Genomic DNA, 21,220 nt, shown 5'->3' with positions numbered 1-21,220 from the left:
ACTCCCCCTGCTTATGTTCCTTCTCTTGCTGTCTCTGAAAATAAAAAAGATCTTTAAATAAGTACATTACTAAGTTTTAGAATGATGCTATACATGTAACTTCCCTTACCAAAATCTGTATTATGGAGGTTGGTCATATCAGAACAAAGCTATATATCATAAACTATAAAACAGTCATTTCTACCTCTATATGTAGTGACTCATAATGAAAATTTTGGGGGAGATGCCTAAGAAACATTTTAGAAATATTAGAAAGATACTATGCTTATATAACCCTTTGAATGGGGATTTACACAGAATATTTCTTACACCAAATTCTGTCAGGGAAGATCAAATAAATAAATATTTTAGAGAGCATGCACATGTGCAGGGGGGAGGGGCTGAAGGAGAGGGCAAGTGAACATCTCAAGAAAACTCTCTAACGAGTGTGGAGCATGACAAAGGGCTCCATCTCATGACGTATCATGAACTGAGCCAAAATCAAGAGTAAGACGCTTAACTAAGACACCCAGGAGGCCATAGGAAGATTAATCATATTATAGCAAAATTAGAGTACAAAACTAGAGCAAAACTAGAGTATAAACTTAAACTCTACAGAGATTCAACTAGTCAAAATGAAAGTGAATATACATTTTTAATTTAAATTCACAATACTACTTCCTCTTTAAAAACGCCTCTTTAGGGATTTCTGGCTTCCACTAATGGAGTAGCTCTAACAAACCAACCCCCCATTATCTAAACAACTATAAACTCTAGGGAGAGAAATCAGCAAGGAAAAAAAAAAGGTAAATGTATTTTGAAAAGGAAGAAAAAAATCAGTCTCTATGGGTCACCTGGGTGGCTCAGTTGGTTAAGCGTCTGCCTTTAGTTTATGTCACGATCCCAGGGTACCGGGATCAAGCCCTTCATTAGGCTCCCTACTCAGTAGAAGCCTGCTTCCCCCTCTCCCTCTGACTGCTCCCCACCTGCTTGTGCTCTGTCAAATAAAATAGTTTTAAAAAATAAGAAATAAAAATAGTATTTGTGAGGGGCTCCTGGGTGGCTCAGTGGGTTAAAGCCTCTGCTTTCGGCTCGGGTCATGATCCCAGCGTCCTGGGATCACAAGCCCCGCACAGGCTCTCTGCTCCATGGGGAGCCTGCTTCCTCCTCTCTCTCTGCCTGCCTCTGCCTACTTGTGATCTCTGTCAAATAAATAAATAAAATATTTTTTTAAAAAAAGTATTTGTGGAGAACATGATTTGTCCATGTAGAAAACCCCAAAGAATCTCCAAAAAGCCCTACTAGAATAAAGGCGATTTCCAAAGTCATAGGAGTATCCTGATGTGGATGTACCTAGTGACTTGCTTCCAAAGAATAAGAGTCAAAAAAAAAAAAAAAACAAAAACAAAAAAAAACTAACTTTACAGGGAAGAAACTGGCAAATGATCTTCGGCAGGTGACTGAGTAAACGTTAAAGACAGACATGTTAATAACAAGGGCCACTGATGTGATGTGATGGGAACACTATTCCTGTGATACTATTTAACGCCAGTTTATGCACAAGAAAAGTAATCAGGGAACTCCACAACAAGAGATATTCTATAAAACACATGAAACATAGTACTCAGAACTGTCAAGATAGGAAAAAGACTGAGAAACTCACAGACCAGAAGATCTAGTACAACTAAATGTAATGTACTAGAAATACTTTTGAGGGATCTGGGGAAAAAAAGGGCATTAGTGGAAAAACTGCAATCTGAATATAATCTGGAGCTTAGCTGATGAACTAAATGCATCCACGCTGAGTGACTAATGTACCATGGTAATTGTTTTGGGCTGAACTGTCTCCCCCAACCCTCCCCAAATTTGTATGTTCAAGTCCCAATTCTCAGTACCGCAATATGTAACAGTATTTGGAGAAAAGGCCTTTAAAGGGGTGATTAAGTTAAAATGAGGTCTTAAAATTGGCCTAATCCAATCTAACTGGTGTCCTTATTTGAGGAAGAAATTTGAACCTGTAAATTTATTTTTAAAAAATGTTACCTTTCAAAAGACACCATTTGGAAAGTAAAAAGATAATTCACAGGCTGGGAGAAAGTATTTGCAAGTTCTCCCTGATAAGGGACTTGTATCCAGAATATTCAAGAACTCACAAATTCAGTTATTTTTATAAATTAAAAAATATATTAGGGATGCCTGGGTGGCTCAGCTGGTTAAATGGCTCCTTCGGCTCAGGTCATGATCCCAGCATCCTGGGATCGAGTCCCACATCAGGCTCCTTGCTCGGCAGGAAGCCTGCTTCTCCCTCTGCCGCCATTCTGCCTGCCTCTGCTTGCTCTCTCTCTGACAAATAAATAAAAGTCTTTTTAAAAAAATAAAAAATATATATTAATATATAATACATATTAATATATTTAAAAATGATATATGAAATATATTTACATAAAAGTAATATATATTAATATATAATATATATTAAATATATACTTAAATACACAGATATTTAATATTTTATCCAACGGAGAGAGCAAGCATAATAAGCAGGCAGAGCAGCAGGCAGAAGGAGACAGAGAAGCAGACTCCCCACTGAGTGGAGAGCCTGGGATCATGACCTGAGCTGAAGGCAGACACTTAACTGACTGAACAACCCAGGCACCCTAGTTATATTCTATAAGTAACAGAACTCTAAAATGTACAAAAAATATGAATAAGCATCTCACTAAAGAAGAGACACAAATGACCAGTAAGTACATGAAAAGATGCTTAATTAACATCATCAGTTAACACGAAAATGCAAACTAAGATCACAAGGTACCAATCCACATTCACAAGAATGGTTGGCTATAATAAAAAGAATAACAACTATTGGTGAGGATGTGGAAAAACCGTAACAATGTGCAACTGTAGAAGATGTAAAAGGTGCAACTTCTTTGGGACAGTGTGGTAGTTCCTGGGATGCCTGGCTGGCTCAGTTCCAAGAGCACGACAGACTCGATCTTGCAGTCGTGAATTTGAGTACCACGCTGGGTGCAGAGATTACTTAAATAAAATTAAAAAAAAAAAAAAAAAAAAGTAAAGGAAGAAAAAAAGTTTGGCAGTTGTGAATATGTGAAAAAGTTACTGTATGACCAATAATTCCAATCTAAGAAAAATGACAACATATATCCACACAAAAACTTGTTCATGAATGTTCACAGCACTGTTATTTGTAATAGTCAAAAGTGAGAACAAGCCAAGTGTCCAATTAATAGTTGGATAAACCACAGTATATATTCCTACAACAGGTATCACTCAGCAATATTTAAAAAAAAAATGAATTATGTGCTACAACACAGATGAACCTCAGAAACACAATGAGACAAGTCACTCATAAAAGGCCCCACAGTGTAGGATTCTATTTGTATGAAATGTACAGAGCAGGCAAATCCATAGTAGGAGACAGAAACTAGATTTATAGTTGCCAAGGAATGAGGGAGGCGGGAGATACAAAGTGAGTGCTAATAGGTATAGGGTTTCTTTTTGGGGTAATAAAAGTGTTCTAAAATTAGACTGTAGAGATGGCTGAACAATTCTGTGAAAATACTGAAAAAGTACAGTATTGCATAATCTTAACAGATTTCATGGTCTATGAATTAAATCTCGATAAAGTTAATAAACATAATAAACAAAAAGCAAAGACCTCATCTGAGGAGGGAAAAGTTTGAACAGTAACGTTTTCCAAACTTTTCCTTTATCAGATAAACAAGGAAACCTTAGGACTTAATTTTTTGACTGTGGTCTTAGCTGCTCTTAAAACTGTCTTCCCAAATTCTAGTAAACACACTGCCCTCTTAAATTAAAAATTATTTTTAAAGAACTGTTACAATGAGTTAAAGCGAGGGTTTTTATCCTCACCAAGGGTCATAATCCCCTGGGGGAACTTTAGAACTACCAACAACCAGAACCCCACTCCAAAAAGATTCTGATTCAACTGGTCTACGGAAATATGCCAGCAGTTTAAAGCTACCCCGTGGATTTAAACATGCAGCCAGGACTGGCAATTGCAGATTTATTTCAAAAGAATATGAAGCCACGTTTAAAAAATCTTCTTTTAGGTGAAGGCAGATCTTTTCTTTCTTTTTTCTTTTTTTTAATTTTTTAATTTTTTTAAAGATTTTATTTATTTATTTGACAGACAGATCACAAGTAGGCAGAGAGGCAGGCAGGGAGAGAGAAGGGAGGAAGCAGGCTCCCTGCTGAGCAGAGAGCCCGATGCGGGGCTCGATCCCAGGACCCTGGGATCATGACCTGAGCCGAAGGCAGAGGCTTTAACCCACTGTGCCACCCAAGCGCCCCAGGCAGATCTTTGCTTAGGCAAAACAAAAAGCAAGATATTTAAGAAAAATTTGTTTCTTATCATAAAACTATAAATAAAAAGCCACATAAAATACTAAATTAGTCATAAACCAATTATTTAATTGAAGCTATAAAAAAAGAGGCAATATAATTGATAAAATAATTAAGAAAGAATATTTAGCATGTTTCAAAAGATTTAAAACAGGAGCAGGACACTTTACAAAAAGTTGTGTGGGAAATAAAATTTTAAACTATAAGTAGAAATGTAACATTACAGAGTATCTTATAAAATACAATGACAGAAATATAAAAGGTCTATGTATGCTCTAAGTCTGAAAACTATTAGTGACTACATATTTAGATTTAAATGTACAGTTCCTGGGTATGAGATTCATATTACTATACACAACTTCCAAACCAGTGGACAATATTTTCCGTTTAACCATGAGTAGTATCATCTTCTACAAAGTCTTTGGCCATCTCTGCTGTGATCACGTCAATATGACTAACCTGAAGAAAAAATGTTAAAAACTGTGTTAAACCTTAAAAAAAAAAACAAAACAAAACAGTGTTCTTACTGTATAGAGTAATATTTAAAACATATGGCCTACTGCCTGTAAATTTTACATACCAAGTCAAATGAGTCTGCAACACTGATGGTAAGATTTTTATAATGGTGTTTGTTGAAAGCATTGAGTTTTAAAAATATTCTGCACTTTAGAACTCTGAAGATCTGGGTGAATACTAATGTCTAAATATCAAACCACGTTTTTTCAGTTTTTATTGTTATTTCAAAGAATCTTAGGGCTGAAGACATCAGGAAGAGCTGGGTGGCCCAGCCAAATAGAAACAACTATATATAACTGCTAAAGACTGTGCACTGAATAGACAAGACAGGAAGATATTGTCTCTTAATGCCGATAAAAATAAGATCAATGCAAGGACTGCCACAAAAAAAATTGCTACAACTTCACAGGCATTTGAAAGAAAAGCAATTTTCTTTACAAACTCATCATAAGCAACAAATTTCTAGTTTTCCTTTATGATTTAAGTAACAGAAAACAAGAATTTGACAAGTGCAATACAAACACAAACTCAATGTAAAAATTGTTTACCTTATTTCTAAACTTTACACCATAGAATTTGTCAGCTGACTCAAGCAGTTCAGGCCTAAAAGTAGTTGTAATAAATTGCGCATGTACAGCAAGTTCCATAATCATATCTATAAAAAGAAACAGTAATTTAATAAAACCCTTTTTTCAATAGATCTGAACGTTTAAAAATCAACTATCCTCACCCTTACCTAAAATTAAAAATAGGCTGTGACTTTTTCATGCACGTTATCTGCAAAATTACGAACTTACTCTCTTACATTAGGGATAGATTTTTTGAAGATTTTATTTATTTGACAGAGAGAGACAGCAAGAGAGGGAACACAAGAAGGAGGAGTGGGAGAGGGAGAAGTAAGCTCTCCGCTAAGCAGGAAGCCCGATGCGGGGGCTCAATCCCAGGATCCTGGGATCATGACCTGATCCGAAACCAGACACCCAACAACTGAGCCACCCAGACGCCCCAGGGATAGATCTTTTTAGCTGGTATCTAATATGAAGCAGCAGCTACTTATAACACAGCATTAAGTCAGAGCAAAACAAGTTTTCTCACACAAAAAAACAAAGAACATTCCCCTGCTACCCACATATCCAAAATCTTTTGAATTTATTAAAGATCAAATATAGATTATTTTTAAAGATCTTATTTTTTTAAGAGAGTGCGAGTGAGCACTAGTAGGGAAGGGCAGAGGGAGAAGCAGGCTCCCCGATGAGCAGGGAACCCCTTGATCCCAGGACCGAGATTCTGACTTGAGCCATAGGCAGAAGCTTAATTGACTAAGCCACTCAGGCACCCCGAAATATAGATTCTTTAAATACAGAATCAACATTTAATGTCAGGGGCTATTCAAACATTGAGAAAAACAAGTTTTAAAAAGAGAATCTTCTGGGCGCCTGGGTGGCTCAGTGGGTTAAAGCCTCTGCTTTCAGCTCGAGTCATGATCCCAGGAGCCTGGGATCGAGCCCCCGCATCCGGCTCCTTGCTCAGCGGGGAGCCTGCTTCTCTCTCTGCTTCTGCCTGCTGCTCTGCCTGCTTGTGTTCTCCCTCTCTCTCTCTCTGACCAATAAATAAATAAATAAATAAATATAAAATCTTTTTTAAAAAAGAGACTTCTGCATAAAAGTTTAACTGAAGCAGGATTTTCAATTGACAAAGAAACATATAGACCTCTCACAGAATTAAGCTTTGTAAAGTAGTCTAATGCTAAATTCTTAAAAACTTATTAAAATAAATTTTAGGGGCGCCTGGTGGCTCAGTTGTTAAGCAACTGTCTTCAGCTTCGATCATAATCCCACGGTCCTGGGATCAAGCCCCGTATCAGCCTCCTTGCTCAGCAGGAAGCCTGCTTCTCCCTCTTCCACTCCCCATGCTTGTCTTCCCTGTCAAATAAATAAATAAAATTAAAAAATAATAATAAATTTTATTTACAGAATATACACCCTGTCCAGTCGCCCTAAATATCTTCGGCAACAAGAATTCACAATCAAAGAGGCAAGCTATCATTTTTAAACAAGTTCTCATTTTTAAGTATAAACCAAAACTACCTGACACAGCTTTTCTGTGCTGGGCATCCAGAGCCTGGTCAATCTCATCAAATAGGTAAAAAGGAGCTGGGTCACATTTCTGAATAGCAAAAATCAGAGCAAGAGCTACCAAGGATTTCTGTCCACCAGAAAGCTGTTGCATTTCTCTCATTTCACCCTGTTTTCCTGTAAATGACACCTAAGAGAACATATAAATGAGTTAATACCCAAAATGGGGTAGAATCACCATCACCTCTTACATCACATAGAATGTACCTATTTAATTTGTAAAATATTCTACAAATTCCACTATGGTAATACTGGGGAAAATTGGATATAAAGGTATTTTACCCTAATTCCAACTCCAGTGAACTGGTCAACTGATGGGACGCTGCTCTGTGACCCAGAACCCCTCTCACTTTCACCACTTCCTTCTCCTTCATCCTGAGACTGACTGCCCTCCACATCTCCTTTCTTCATTACCAAAGTAGCTTTGCCACCAGGTACCAACTTCTGGAATACTTCACTGAAATTCTTCGATACCTTAAAATGAATGAAATGAACAAGTTACAGGGTGATTCAAATATAAATTTTGCTTACGTGGCACTGCACGTATTATTTCTTAAAGCAAAAGACAAATATTTAAAACCAATCACAAATATTTTTAACAGCAGCAACAGACTGAATCCTTTTAAGAGTTGTAGGATGTTCTAATTACTATGTTAGAAAACTATATGCTGGATTTGTTCACTTGTATTAGATCCAACTATCAGTAGGAAAAAACACTTTATAATACCTTTACGAATTGAGTAATAAGCTGAATAACAGCCAAAGCTTTTGTCTTGTGTGAGCATTAAATACAAACAGAAACATACCTGCTTGAAAGTTAACTGAATAGCTTCGTATTTTCGAAGTTCAAGTACATTCATCAGTTCCATGATTGATTTGTACCCCCTATCCAACTCCTCTTGTCGTTTTATTAACTTTTCTTTCTGCTCAGAGAAGTTCACAAACTGATCTAAAGCTTTTTTGTTAACATGGCTGTACTTCTTCAATTCTGTGTTGCACTGTTCAAGTTTTCGAAACAACTACAAAGAGAAAAAGATGTATAAATAAATTCACATGAAGAGAAATTTGCAACAAGGTTTCAGATTTAAAACTACACAATTTACTTGTTTGAGACTCAGTGTCTGGTACTTTTCAAATGCTTCTTGGGGAAGTGAACCAAGCTCTCGAATTTTCTTCATACACTCCTCTTTCTTCTTTAGCAGCATGCCTTGTCGATTCGTCATCTTTTCTAGTTCTTTAGTATCATGATTTATAGCATCCATGTGTTCTTTTTCCATATTTTTCCAGCGTTCCATACTCTTCTGAAGCTCCTTAATTCCAGCTTCTGTTTTATCAATGGAATTGTCCAAATCTAAAATAGAAAAAAACAAATTAAGCCGTAATACCTACTGAAAAGCTAAAGATTTTAATGGCCAAATCTATCAAAATAAATAGGTTTTAGGGACACCTGGGTGGGTCAGTCATTAAGCATCTGCCTTGGGCTCAAGTTATGACCCCAGGGTCCTGGGACTGAGCCCCACAGAGGCTCCTTGCTCAGCGGGAAGCCAGCTTCTCTTTCTCCCACTCCCCCGCTTATGTTCCCTCTCTCTCTATGTCTCTGTCAAATAAATAAATAAATAAGTAAATAAGTTTTAGGTTTTTACCTTTAAATTTTACTGTGTAAATCCATGAAACATTTAATTTAGGACAAAATTAGGAGTGTACACGAGTCATTAGGTATATATTTCTCATTATTAAATGTTTATAAAAAATTTTTAAAATAATTTTCTTCTCAGCAACTAGGTGATAAGAAACTTAATTCACACTTTTGGCAACGACATTAGTAAATATGGTCTCTCATAAACTTGTCATGAACATTTCAGTAAAACAAAGGTTACTATTTATAATCAACCCACTAAACTCCATTCACTATAAATTATTTACGGTGATGGAAAACACACAAAATCATTAGTGCACACTTTTGCTTAACAACTTTATCAAATAAGCTAATTTTTAACAAAATACAAAAAAAATATGTTTACTAAATAAAAATTCACCTTCCGATCGTGCCATAGTATCTTTTACTCTTTTATTGATTGCTTCAAGTTCTGAGGTTGTAGCAGTGAGAACAGTACCCCCTTCTGTCTCTCTCAGTTCATTAAGTTCCTACAAGATAAACGAAACTTAAGACTATTAAACCACAGAATAGGAATTCTGTTAGTTTCAAAATATTACGATTTTAACAGTTTCCAACAGCTGTTGCTTTTTTTGCATTAATGTATAAAATTTTATTTAATCATCCAATTCTTGATATACATATGTATTGTTTTAGTTTTTGATTACAAATAATTCTGTGAACATTCTTGTTATCAACCTCAATGAAGTATAATTTATATCCAATAAAGTGAGCTCATTTTTAAGTGCAGAGCTCAGTGAGTGGTGACAATGCATACACCCACATAACTACCACCACAATGAAGATACAGATTTTTTCATTAAACCAAGAAGTTCCCTTGTGACCCTCTATATTCAGTTCCCTCTACTCATGGCCCTAGAAAACTATCATTCTGCTTTCTACTGCTATAGAGTGCTTTCTCCAATATCTGTTATGAATAAGTATTCAAGAGAGACAGAAGTACACTTTGTATAATGAAAATATTTAAAGTATCCATTAAAGGGGGAAAAAAGTAATGATACAGTAACTACAAAATTTCTCAGCAAGTGACTATACTGAGAAAACATCAGTAACTCAACACTTACTGAGTACCTAGAATGTGCCAGGATAATCATACAAAACAGGTATTACTGTTATGCTCATTTTTTAGAAGAGGAAACTGAGGCTTAGGAATACTACATTACTTGCCCAAGATCATACACGAGATGGCAGTGCTATAACTCCAACCCATGGTAGATGCTTTCTGTCCCCAAAGCCCACGCTCTCAATCAAAGCTCCTCATGTATAAGTTCTTTCAAAAGGTTATGGTCATCAACAAACCCACAAAAAAGAAAAAAATAGAATAAAAAGAATAAAAAAAAAATACCTGTTCTACTTGGTCCAAGCGTTTCCTCAAATTCTCATTCAGATATGTCTCTACTCGAGTAATGATACCTTCTAATTTAATTCTTTCATTCAGCAACTGTCTGTTTTCCTGGAAGAAAAGAAAATTATGTCCACACAGGCGTGCACATTTCACACACAGGAATGCTGTCATCTGCTGTCCTCTCCATTACTTGTGTTCAAATGACCTACAATGGAAAGCCCTATATTTTTTTCATTTTCTGTCTTATCTATTCAGAATGCTTCGTTTATGTGCTTGGTTCTTTTTATAAGACTGGCTGCCAAAAATATTTATCCATTTTTCATTTTTTTTGGACTTAGTATTTACATCTCTATATACAAAAATCAGTGTTTAATAAAGGGGTGCCTGAGTGGCTCAGTCTGTTTAACATTCAACCCTTGATTTTGGCTCATGTCATGATCTCAGGATCCTGGGACTGAGACCCAGGTTGAGCTCTGTGCTCAGTACAGACGGAGTTTGCTTGTCCCGCTTCCCCTGCTCCTCCCCCCACTCATGCTTGAATAAACTAACAAAATCTTTTAAAAAAATGCTAATCAAAACAATATTAATTATATAAAGGTAGTCAGATCAACAGAGATAGCAAAGCTAACAAACTCGATCTTACTACTAATTAAAGTGCATTAATTAAGATGAAGAAAACGAAGAGTTCTTGTATAATCCTAACATACCCACAATGGTTTAGAAAAACTTACTCTCATGGGTACGAGAAGTTCAAGTTTCATTTTTCTATTTTCTCAGAATTCCCTTCTTTCTCATTCCCTTGGTAGCAATAAACTTTTCGCAATAGCCAATTATAAATGAAAACTTATACTTTTATAAATTGTACTTGCCTGCTGAAGTTGACGAATTTCATCATTCAGTGCATCTACTCTCTTCTGATCTTCCAGACTAAGTTGTGAAAGCAAATCAGTTCCCAGTTCTGCTTTCAACGATTCTCTGGTGGATTCCATAGCATGCAAGCTTGCTTCCAAACTTTGTAAGCTACGTTGCTATGTGACAGATTATCCACTTATTAATAAAGGCATTAATCACTGTATTACTTACAACAGTGAAAAACTGAAAACATTCTATATTTGATATTAAAGTCAGCTAAATTTTATCAACTCAAGTAACTATTAGGTATCCACTTAATTTGGTAATTAGAACTAAGTAGCAGTAAGAAAAATATTTATGATACATTACTATTGAGGTATGTGGAACCAATCACCGTCCATGACTGAATCATATAAAAATCTTCTGGCATATTAATAAGAGCAAAAAGAAAAGACTGCTAGAATGTGTTAGGATGGTATAGCTGGACAATTAAAAACTATGATTTTAGTACTACTGATGAACTGTAACAGTTTTTGTCAAAGCTTCTGAGACTAGTATGTTATTACTTGTAATTTAGCAGTAATAGTTTGGTTTCTATCCTGTTTATAGTATAATTTGGATAAAAGAAAATATTCAAACAACTCCACAGTGCTTAACAGACAAAAAATGACTACTGACAAATTAATGATCATTAGAAAATACTATTACGTCATAACTAAAAATGTCTACTTGTTCAATGAAGTTGGACAATCTGAATGTGGACTACAAAAGGAGACTCTGGGTACCCACGGGTGTAAGTGCAGTACAGATACACAGACAAGTCCAAAAGTATGGGGCTACAAGAAATGGAACACATGAACTCCAATGGATAACCAATGTAATATACAGTACATCCCAATTCTAAATACTTAAAACAAGTGTAAAAAAAGAGACATACTTACGAACCTTTGGCATAAAAGTTTTCTCTGATTGCTGCCTCTTCTCTTTTAGCATCTTCATTTCTGATAATATGCTATCTCGAGATGCTTTAAATTTCCTTTGCTGGGTCTCTATCTGCTGCATTTGGTTCATCAACTGATCAATTTCATTATTAATCCATATACAAGGCTAAGGAAAATTTTCTCTAGTTCTTTTAAAAAGTGTGTATCCCTTCCCTTTTCTTTACCTCCAAATAAAAATTATTTCCTCAAATTTATGGACCATAACAATGCTAAATTAAATACTACACTGTGTTCAACCATAAAGTAGCTTAAAACATTTTACCTCACCATTTCTCTCTCAAAATAACCTATGTGTTTTACTTATAAGCTATAAAAGAACAAAAATTCTTGGGAATCCCTAAGAGAATCTAAATGAAGTGTATATTTTGTTATCTTTTCATTCAAGAAATATTTACTATATAATCTATTATGCTTAACGCACTATAGAAGGTAGTTATGTATGAAAAGAAGGCATTGCCCAATGTAGAAAAATAATACCACCATCCAAAAAAAATTTGGATTATCAAATACAGGAAGCTAGTTGATGTATGTTGTCAATATCCTCCTTTTTCTTAGTGTTCCCCAAAGATTTCCTTTGTGCCAACATCTTGCCAAATTTGGGCATTTCTAAATATGCTTTGCAAACCCCTGCAAAATCAAAACTAACATGTTTATTTACCTTTAGCTTGTGCTGTTGCTTGCACTGATGGCACAGAAGGTATAAACTCACTTCAAAAAAAATTGCCAGTTTCAATTAAAAATATCCCAGGGGTGCCTGGGTGGCTCAGTCATTAAGCATCTGCCTTCAGCGCAGGTCATGATCCTGGGGTCTTGGGATCGAATCCCACATTGGGCTCCCTGCTCAGTGGGAAGCTGTTTCTCCCTCTCCTCCCCATTCATGCTCTCTAGCTCACTATCTCAAAAAAAAAAACAAAACAAAAAAAAACCCACAACCACCTTTAAGACTTAGTAAAAATGGTTGCTCTTGATGCTGGAGTACCTATATATGTATTAAGTAATCTTCACTTCCAGCGTGGGGCTTAAACTCATGATCTGCAGATCAAGAGTTGGATGCTCTACTGGCTGAGCAAGGCAGGTGCCCCTTAAGTATCTATATTTTTTAAACTGTGTGATATAATCTGAAGTACATAAAAAGCACTTTTGCCTTATACCAAAGAACTGTAGTTATTTTAAGAAAATGCACAGATACAGTGTTTCTCTTGTGAGCTAAACCAGCCACTCTTCATGGAACATCAGTTTTATTGGAAGAACTTGGAGTATCATATTTACTAAGACTTGAATTTTTGACAGCCTTCCTCCATTAATACTACACCTGTACCAAATGACCTTGAAATAAAAATTTAATGCATACTTTTTAACTCCTATGTTTAAATTCTATGCAGTATGTGGCATCAGAGAGGCCCCCAACCCTTCTGTGAAACACTAACCTCACTTTCTTTCCACAATTCTGACCATCCTCCTCAGTTTCCTCTATAACTTTAAATTTCAGTGCACCTCAGGTTCTCTGCTCTCAGAAATACTCTGACTCACTATTAGCTTTAAATATTAACAGTTAAGGAAACAATTTTACAAGAGTTTTTTCCTTGTCTTTAGAAATTAACTTCTGACAACATAAGCTCCCATGCTTAAATAAAAGTCAAATGTGGTTTTTCCCCCACTGTATATATGAAAAAACACACAACATGTAAAAGATTGTATATTTCAACCCAAACACAATTCTCCACCATAGCACAAGACAAAAAGATATTTTCAATATTTCTGCGCAGGTTTTCATTGAGCTTTGCTTCAAGCTCACCTAGTTCTTCTTCTGCTTTTCTAACATCTTTCTGCAATTCAAGTCTAGACTTCCTTGTGTCATAGTAACCTCCAGTTAGAGCACCCCGATGACTAACTTGGTCACCTACAAACAAAGCACAAGGAAGGTAGAAATTCTGTATAACAATTTATTCAGTGATAAACTGAATTATAATCAAACAACTAATTTAAAGGCTTTACCTACAGAATTTAAGAATCACCATTTGGAAACCCCCAGTGTATTGAGTCAAACCACTGGTAAAAGAAGTTGTGGGGGTGGGACGCCTGGGTGACTCAGATCGTGATCTCTGGGTCCTGGGACCAAGCCCCATGTCCAACTCCCAGTTCAGCAGGGAGTCTGCTTCTCCCTCTCTCTCTCTCTGCCTCCCCCTGCTCATGTTCTGTCTCAAATGAATAAATAAAATCTTAAAAAAAAAAATCTGTTGGGGAACCTGATATTCATGTTTTCTTAAAGGATAGTCCCACATAGCACTTATCCATTACAAAGAGGAAAGGGCATCTTTACAACAGAGAGACTGCTACTGGTCAAACTTAACATCATTAGCAGTGGGACATATTGTGGGATGCAGTAAGAAGTACACATCACTCATGTCAAGAACGTAAAACCAAATCTAACGACGAGGAAGCAGTTAAAAGGCAAATTTAGAAAATGGGACATTATGAGAAAGTCAATTTCTTGAGGGTGGGAAGGAAAGGAGCTATCCTATATTGAAAGAATCCAAAGACAGGACTTTGCATGCATCCTTGATTGGATCCTGGAGAGAAAAGTATTTTGGGACAACTGGGAAAATTTTAATGTAGGTACTTTTTATATGATGATATTATTGGGTTATGTGAAATTTCTTACGTCTAACAATGATACCTGGGGTTATTAAGGAGAGTGTCTTTACTCTTACGAGATATACAAGCTTAACTTTTAGAAATAAAGTCTTTTAGAAATAAAGTATTATAATTTTTATAACTTATTCTCAGAGTAGTCCAATTATCTATAGAGATAAAGCTGGGGCGGTGCGGGTTACCTTCTTTCATCAGCAAATAAATTATACAGAAAAGAAAAAACTGAAAAATGAGGGCAGATGAACTGATATACCAGAGGTTCTTAACCTAGACTCCACGGATAAAATTCAGGATATCCATGACTTAGGTAGGAAAAAAAATTTACAACTTAATTTTTATACTAAAATCAAATGAAATTTAGCAATTCCTTCTGTTAAAACAAATAAAAAACACAGTGGTATTATCAATACTTGTAACTTCATTACCAAGAGAAATAACAGCTATTTTCTATCAGATTATATTTGTTACAAATCTCAAAATATCGTTTACATGTATCAGTCCTTCAAAGTTACATTTGTTAGACTCACTGCTAAATCTTGTTTTTAAATACCTTCAAGAGTAAATTACTGTCATGTCAATTATGACTGGTTTCTTTTGTGATCCAAAGTATTTTATTTTATGCACTTAAAAACATTCTGAGAAAGGGCTCATAGGCTTTACCAAAGAGCCAAAGGAGTCCACAGGACAAAAGGTTAAGAATCCCTACTACAGACCAAATGATTATACTTAAGAGACATCAACTAAATATAAAGTGTAGATCCTGTCTGGACTCAAACAAATCACTTAAAAATGACAAAAACTGGACATGAATTTTGAAATACTTTTAAAACTAAAATGGAATTTATCTGTTCAAAGCTAAGAATTACTATTACAAACCTTCCAGGGTAATGCAGTCCATAGTGAAAGCACGGGCTAGCTGGGTTGAAACTTCCATGCTACGACAAATAAGTGTTTTCCCAAACACATGTTTGAAAGCTTTGTCAAATCTGGGATTGTACCTCAATTTACTTATCATAGGAATCGCATCCTAAAATGAGTATTTTGTCAGCAAAGAGATCACAACATAGTTAATTAAAACATGATAGAATTATGAATCACATCTTTATAAAATACAAATAAACATAAATGCCTTCATATTTCAAAACTACTTTTAGCCTGAAGTTAGGAAAATCACTTTACTGAAATATCCTGGAAATTATGTTCATGTAATCATCCAAGTTTTCAAGAGCAGAGAAAAATGACAAAAAGTTTAGTGGCTCTGGAGTCACAGCTCAACCTCAAATCCTAGTTCTGACACTCATCAGATGTATGTTCTGGATAAGTTGCTTAACTTCTCCATTTAACAGTTATTTCATCTATAAAACTGCAGTAACAGTACTTCCCTGATAAACTTAAGACTAGAAAAACTAGTAATATCTGAAACACAGAAGACAGCATCTGCCACATAGAAGGGCTAAATAGGGGCACCTGGGGCTCAGTCAGTAAGGCCTCTGACTTGATTCTAGATTGGGTCATGATCTCAAGGTTGGGAGATCAAGCACCACATCAGGCTCCATGATGGATGTGGAGCCTGTTTAGATTCTCTCCCCCACTTCCTCTCTCTTCCCGCCCCGCCCCACCAGCTTGTGGATATGCTCTTCCTAAAAAAAAAAGGGGAAATAAATGTAAACTAACAGTATTTCCTCAAAATGTTTTCATTTTATTATACATGTCTTAAATATTCAGGAAAATATTTTTCATATAAAATCTTCCCTTTTTATAAAATAAAAATTAAAAAAATAAAAATGAAATCTTCCCTTTTTATGTTCTTCTAAACTGTTAGGAAAGGATTTTATTAATTCTCAAATTGGGAAATACAGCCTACATATAGAACAATGCAACAAATATGTTAAGCTTAAACCAATAATTACAAAGAGAACGCCAATGTACCTACCACAGAGGACAAGAAATAAAACACTGCTGACACTGAAAGTGTGCCCCTTTCCTAATCACACACAGTGGTTACCTGTTGGAGGTGACCACTATCGTAACTTTTGTGATAACCATTTCCTTGTACTTCTATCATCTAAATTAAATTTTGTTTATATATTTATTTATTTACAAGATTTTATTTATTTATTTTGGGAGGGTGGTGGGAGGCATAGGGAGGAGAGAAAGAATCTCAAGCTAACTCCCCCCGGGCATGGAAGCCCAGTCTCAACTGATGTGGGCTCAGTCTCAGGACTATAAGGACCGTGACCTGTGCTGAAATCAGGGGTAGGATGCTTAACCAACTGAGCCACCCAAATGTCCCTGTTAATGCACACTACATGCATTCTTTTTTTTTTTTTTTTAAAGATTTTATTTATTTATTTGACAGAGAGAGAGATCACAAGTAGGCAGAGAGGCAGGCAGAGAGAGAGGAGGAAGCAGGCTCCCTGCAGAGCAGAGAGCCCGATGCGGGGCTCGATCCCAGGACCCTGAGATCATGACCTGAGCCGAAGGCAGCGGCTTAATCCACTGAGCCACCCAGGCGCCCCCACTACATGCATTCTTGAGTCTTGGTTCATTCACAGCATCACATTTGTGATATTTGTGATTTTTTTCCTCCCCAAAACCTCAAGGATAATTTATAGATTTAAAAGAAGAAAAAAGGTGGACCCTTTAAAGTAGCTTTTAAGATTCTCACTGTACCAGGGTGGGCACCTGGGTGGCTCACTTGGTTAAGGATTTGCCTTCAGCTCAGGTCAAGATACAAGGGTACTGGAATCAAGCCCTGTGTGGGGTTCCCTGCTGAGCGGGGCAGGGTGGGGAGGGGATGGGGTGTCTGTGTCTCCTCCCTCTGCCACTCCTCCCTCTCGTGCTAATAAATAAATAAAAATCTTAAAAAAAATATTCTCACCGACCCACTTAAATTGTTATCATTATCACAGAGTTTCAGCTTTAACCTTAGACAGGACAGTAAAATAGTTGCTAATACCATCAACATTCTGAAACCACACACCTCAAAAGCCATTACATTTTTCTCAAGAACACTTTCTGAGGAATGTTTTTAATCCATTTAAACATATACCAGCAAGTAACAAAAACAGTTTTCAGGGCCTATCACCTGGCTAGACGTTTTTATTTAATTTATAAGCCATTTAAAAAAGTATATTCAAAAAACTTAAAAAAATATTCACTTCAAAGGACAGTTCCTCAAGGATTTCTTGTCCTTAATTTTGTCACCCTGGGATAATCTCTCAAAGTATCCTGTACTTATGTATTTTAACACTTGACACATTTGCAATGATTTGTTTCATGTTGTTTGCTGTGACCTGCCTCCCTTCCCATTCCTACCCAGTGGTGACTATGCAGTAAGAGAAGACCAGTGAATCCTAACACACAGTACCTGTGCACTAACATGTGCTAAGCATAAGAAATAACTTACTGAAAGACAGACCTTCACACACACCAACTCACATTGGTTTCAGGATAGGCAGTATCCCTGACATCTAACTTGTTAAGAGGAAGAAAAGTGACTTCTCCAGGAAGATTCATTTTATTAAACTCCATCAAAATCTTTGTGCTGACTTCATCTGAATCAACAATATGATAAAATAACCTGCACGTAAACAAAACAAGACATATCTTTACTGCTAGACTTTAAAGTGCTATAAACATTCAGGCAAACAATTCACTTTTTTTCTATGCAATCCAGTTTGTACTGGGGTAGGGTGGGAGGGAAACTAGTTAGAAAATTCCAATGGGGGGAGGGAGAGGAAGCCCCAAAAGGGATAGTTCTAGCTTCTACAATTAGGAATACTTAACATGCACAGCTTTAAAAAATTAAATAAACAACTAAGATAAAAGGTAATGAGAGACAGATTATACTAAAATTCTAAAAATCTGCTTCTCTTATTCCTTCTTTCCTTTAAAATATCAAACAAAAACTTCACCTGTTGCCAGCAGTGACTTCCACGCATGTGTAGAAAGCAGGCTCACATTCAAAGTTATTCATCACGATGCCGTGATAGCCATTCTGAACATGCTGGTTTATTCCTTTCCTACGAAAGTGGTCCAGTACTTTGTTTATGCTGTCTATTCCATTTAAAATAGCCTGTTAAATTGTCAGAGGTGAAAAATATTAAAATAGTATTTCCAGTGGCACTCCTTCTGGTAAGAAACAAACCCACTACTCTATACATTTAAAAATGCTTCAGAGATTAGACACCCTCCCCAATGCCACATCACCCCCTTGAAAAATGCCAACTACATAAAACTTTATTATGGGTTCTCTTCTGACACTAACATTAAAAATGGGACTCTTCATCTAAAAATCAAAAGTGCTATTGTAGTAAAGGCTGCTTAAATGAGACCTATCATTTCAAATTTACAGGACACGTGATTTGCACTCTTATTTATCACCTGGAACCAAGGACTTAAACAGCTTAAAAATTAACAAATTCTTGTGTAGTAATGGCTCAGTGTAAACTGAAGTAACGAAAAGAACATGCTCACCTTTCCCGTTGCTGCTCTAAGAAGTTGCTGTTTCTTCTCAAGATCTTCTCTTTTAGCAGCAAGTGCTTGCTGTTCTGCATTCTCCTCTCTCCACAAGTAACTAATTAATAAAAATTACGCTTTAATTTTAAAAGCATTAAGATGCACCAACGGTATATAATTGGGATAAAATACTGAAAAAATATCAAACTTGAATAGTTCATTTTTAACTTTTTAAGATTTTTTTTAAGATTTTTTTTTTAATTTATTTATTTGACAGAGAGAGAGAGATCACAAGTAGGCAGAGAGGCAGGCAGAGAGAGGGTGGGGGAAGCAGGCTCCCCGCGGAGCAGAGAGCCCAATGTGGGGCTCAATCCCAGGACCCTGAGATCATGACCCGAGCCGAAGGCAGTGGCTTAATCCACTGAGCCACCCAGGCACCCCTAACTTTTTAAGATTTTTAAAGAGATTTTGAGAGCAAGTGAGCACAACCAGGGTGTGTATGTGTGTGTGCGCACGTGTGTGTGTACGTGCATGCGCATGAGGCCGACCTCCCTGAGTAGGAACCCAACCTTGGAGCTTGATCCCAGGACACAGGGATCATGACCTGAGCCAAAGGCAGATGCTTAACTGAGCCGCCCAGGCACCCCAAGATTTTTTTTTTAAGTAATCTCTACACCCAGAGCGGAGCTTGAACTCACAACCCCAAGATCAAGAGTCACATATGCACCATCAACTGAGCCAGCCAGGTACCCTTAACTCATTCATATCTTAAAACCATTTAACAGCCAGTAATAAGTGTCACTCAAAAAAATTAAGGCATATTTTAGTCTATACTAACTTTCTTTCACTTTGTAATTCATCTTTCTTATTTTTTACTTCGTAGTATTTTCTGTCCAGTTCTTCTACTCGAGCTTTGACTTCGTTAAGATCCTGATCCAGTTTCTATGGAAAAAAAAATAATTTAAACTTAAAATCCAATTTCATGCAATCTAATCCACAGTGACAGCAAGATCAGTACTTGCTTGGGGATAGCAGGACAAGAAGGAAGGGGAAACATTTTGGGGTGATGAACAGGCTTATCATTTTAACTGCAGTGATGATTTCACAGATGAATTCATCTGTCAAAACTTATTAAATAATACATTTTAAATACACACAATTCACTGTATGTCAATTGTACCTTAATGAAATTGTTAAAAAAATCCAATTCTAACTTTTAAAAAAATGCCTTTAGGCAAAAGAGCACATCAAGAGCAAACATAAAACATAAAATGAATTATTCTATAAAATATTGCTAAAATAGAATTTGCTCACTAATGATCTAAACCTTTCTACTAGAATTTCAGAAGAAAAAAATACATTCACAAATGCTCAAAATACTACAGTCAATAGTTTTCACACCACTCCCTCTACACACATACAAAAGATTGAGGATTATACTAAGAAGCAAAAGACCATTCTACGTAATGAAGAAGCAAAAGGCCATTCTACATAATTCAATCAGCACTATAAAATCAGCTCTATCCACTGTAAAGGACAGACTTCAGCAGTGGAAGGTATAGCTGAAATACTGCAAAATCATGAAGTTCAAGTTTGAGAAAGAATGAATAAAAACTCTACTGACAAATCTTGGCTCATCACCAGGCTGTTTCAAAAGGAGTATTTGTTGAGGATGTTTCCGTGAACTCATGACAAACACATTCCCTTTCGTTCAGGAAAGGACATGTAGCTATCACAGCTGAAACTCTATTAATTAATTTCCAAGTAACTTTCTGGAATCAACCCATGTTTTCCATTCCCTCCATAAAATACCCTGACCAAAGCACACTGGACTCCAGAGGCTAGGAGACAAAGGTCTATGACTCCTGGTCACTCTTCTACCAGTTATTTATGATTATAGAGCCAGTTGGGTTTGCTCCCCACTATGTTTTCATTTTTTTGTTCATGCTGTTATTACATTAAATATTAAACAAATATGAAGACAAAGGAAAGAGCTGCTTCTTTAAAAACCTGATTTAGTTTTGGATACACTCAAAGGTGACTCACTAAAAATTAAATTAAATGGGGAAATCAACTCTAAAAGATCAGGGAGAAATAATATATAAATGCATATATTAATAGGGAATATGTACTTTATAACAAATTATAGTAATTCAAAATGTCAAATCAAAGTTAAAGACTAGGAAACTGACTCAGATTATAAAAGATAACAGAAATA

The 21,220-nt window shown here is 36.1% G+C and overlaps 1 protein-coding gene across 1 annotated transcript in view; it reads right to left on the bottom strand.

Moving 5' to 3' along the window:
- Positions 1-4,413: 4,413 nt before the first annotated feature.
- Positions 4,414-21,220, bottom strand: part of SMC3 (structural maintenance of chromosomes 3) — a 36,482-nt gene continuing 19,675 nt past the window's right edge. Inside the window, exons 14-29 of the mRNA XM_046027472.1 lie at positions 19,841-19,944; positions 19,021-19,120; positions 18,459-18,619; positions 17,983-18,124; positions 15,418-15,568; positions 13,637-13,789; positions 11,834-11,985; positions 10,906-11,064; positions 10,037-10,144; positions 9,053-9,161; positions 8,120-8,367; positions 7,823-8,035; positions 7,299-7,490; positions 6,969-7,146; positions 5,430-5,536; positions 4,414-4,824 (exon numbers count right to left, since the gene is read on the bottom strand). Of these exons, the coding sequence (XP_045883428.1) occupies positions 4,753-4,824; positions 5,430-5,536; positions 6,969-7,146; positions 7,299-7,490; positions 7,823-8,035; positions 8,120-8,367; positions 9,053-9,161; positions 10,037-10,144; positions 10,906-11,064; positions 11,834-11,985; positions 13,637-13,789; positions 15,418-15,568; positions 17,983-18,124; positions 18,459-18,619; positions 19,021-19,120; positions 19,841-19,944 (2,349 nt within the window). The 3' untranslated portion in view covers positions 4,414-4,752. The remainder of the gene's footprint in view (positions 4,825-5,429; positions 5,537-6,968; positions 7,147-7,298; positions 7,491-7,822; positions 8,036-8,119; positions 8,368-9,052; positions 9,162-10,036; positions 10,145-10,905; positions 11,065-11,833; positions 11,986-13,636; positions 13,790-15,417; positions 15,569-17,982; positions 18,125-18,458; positions 18,620-19,020; positions 19,121-19,840; positions 19,945-21,220) is intronic.

This window comes from Meles meles, chromosome 13, assembly GCF_922984935.1.
Source record: "Meles meles chromosome 13, mMelMel3.1 paternal haplotype, whole genome shotgun sequence".
Classification (NCBI taxonomy): domain Eukaryota; kingdom Metazoa; phylum Chordata; class Mammalia; order Carnivora; family Mustelidae; genus Meles; species Meles meles.
This window is presented reverse-complemented; position numbering and strand designations above follow the sequence as displayed.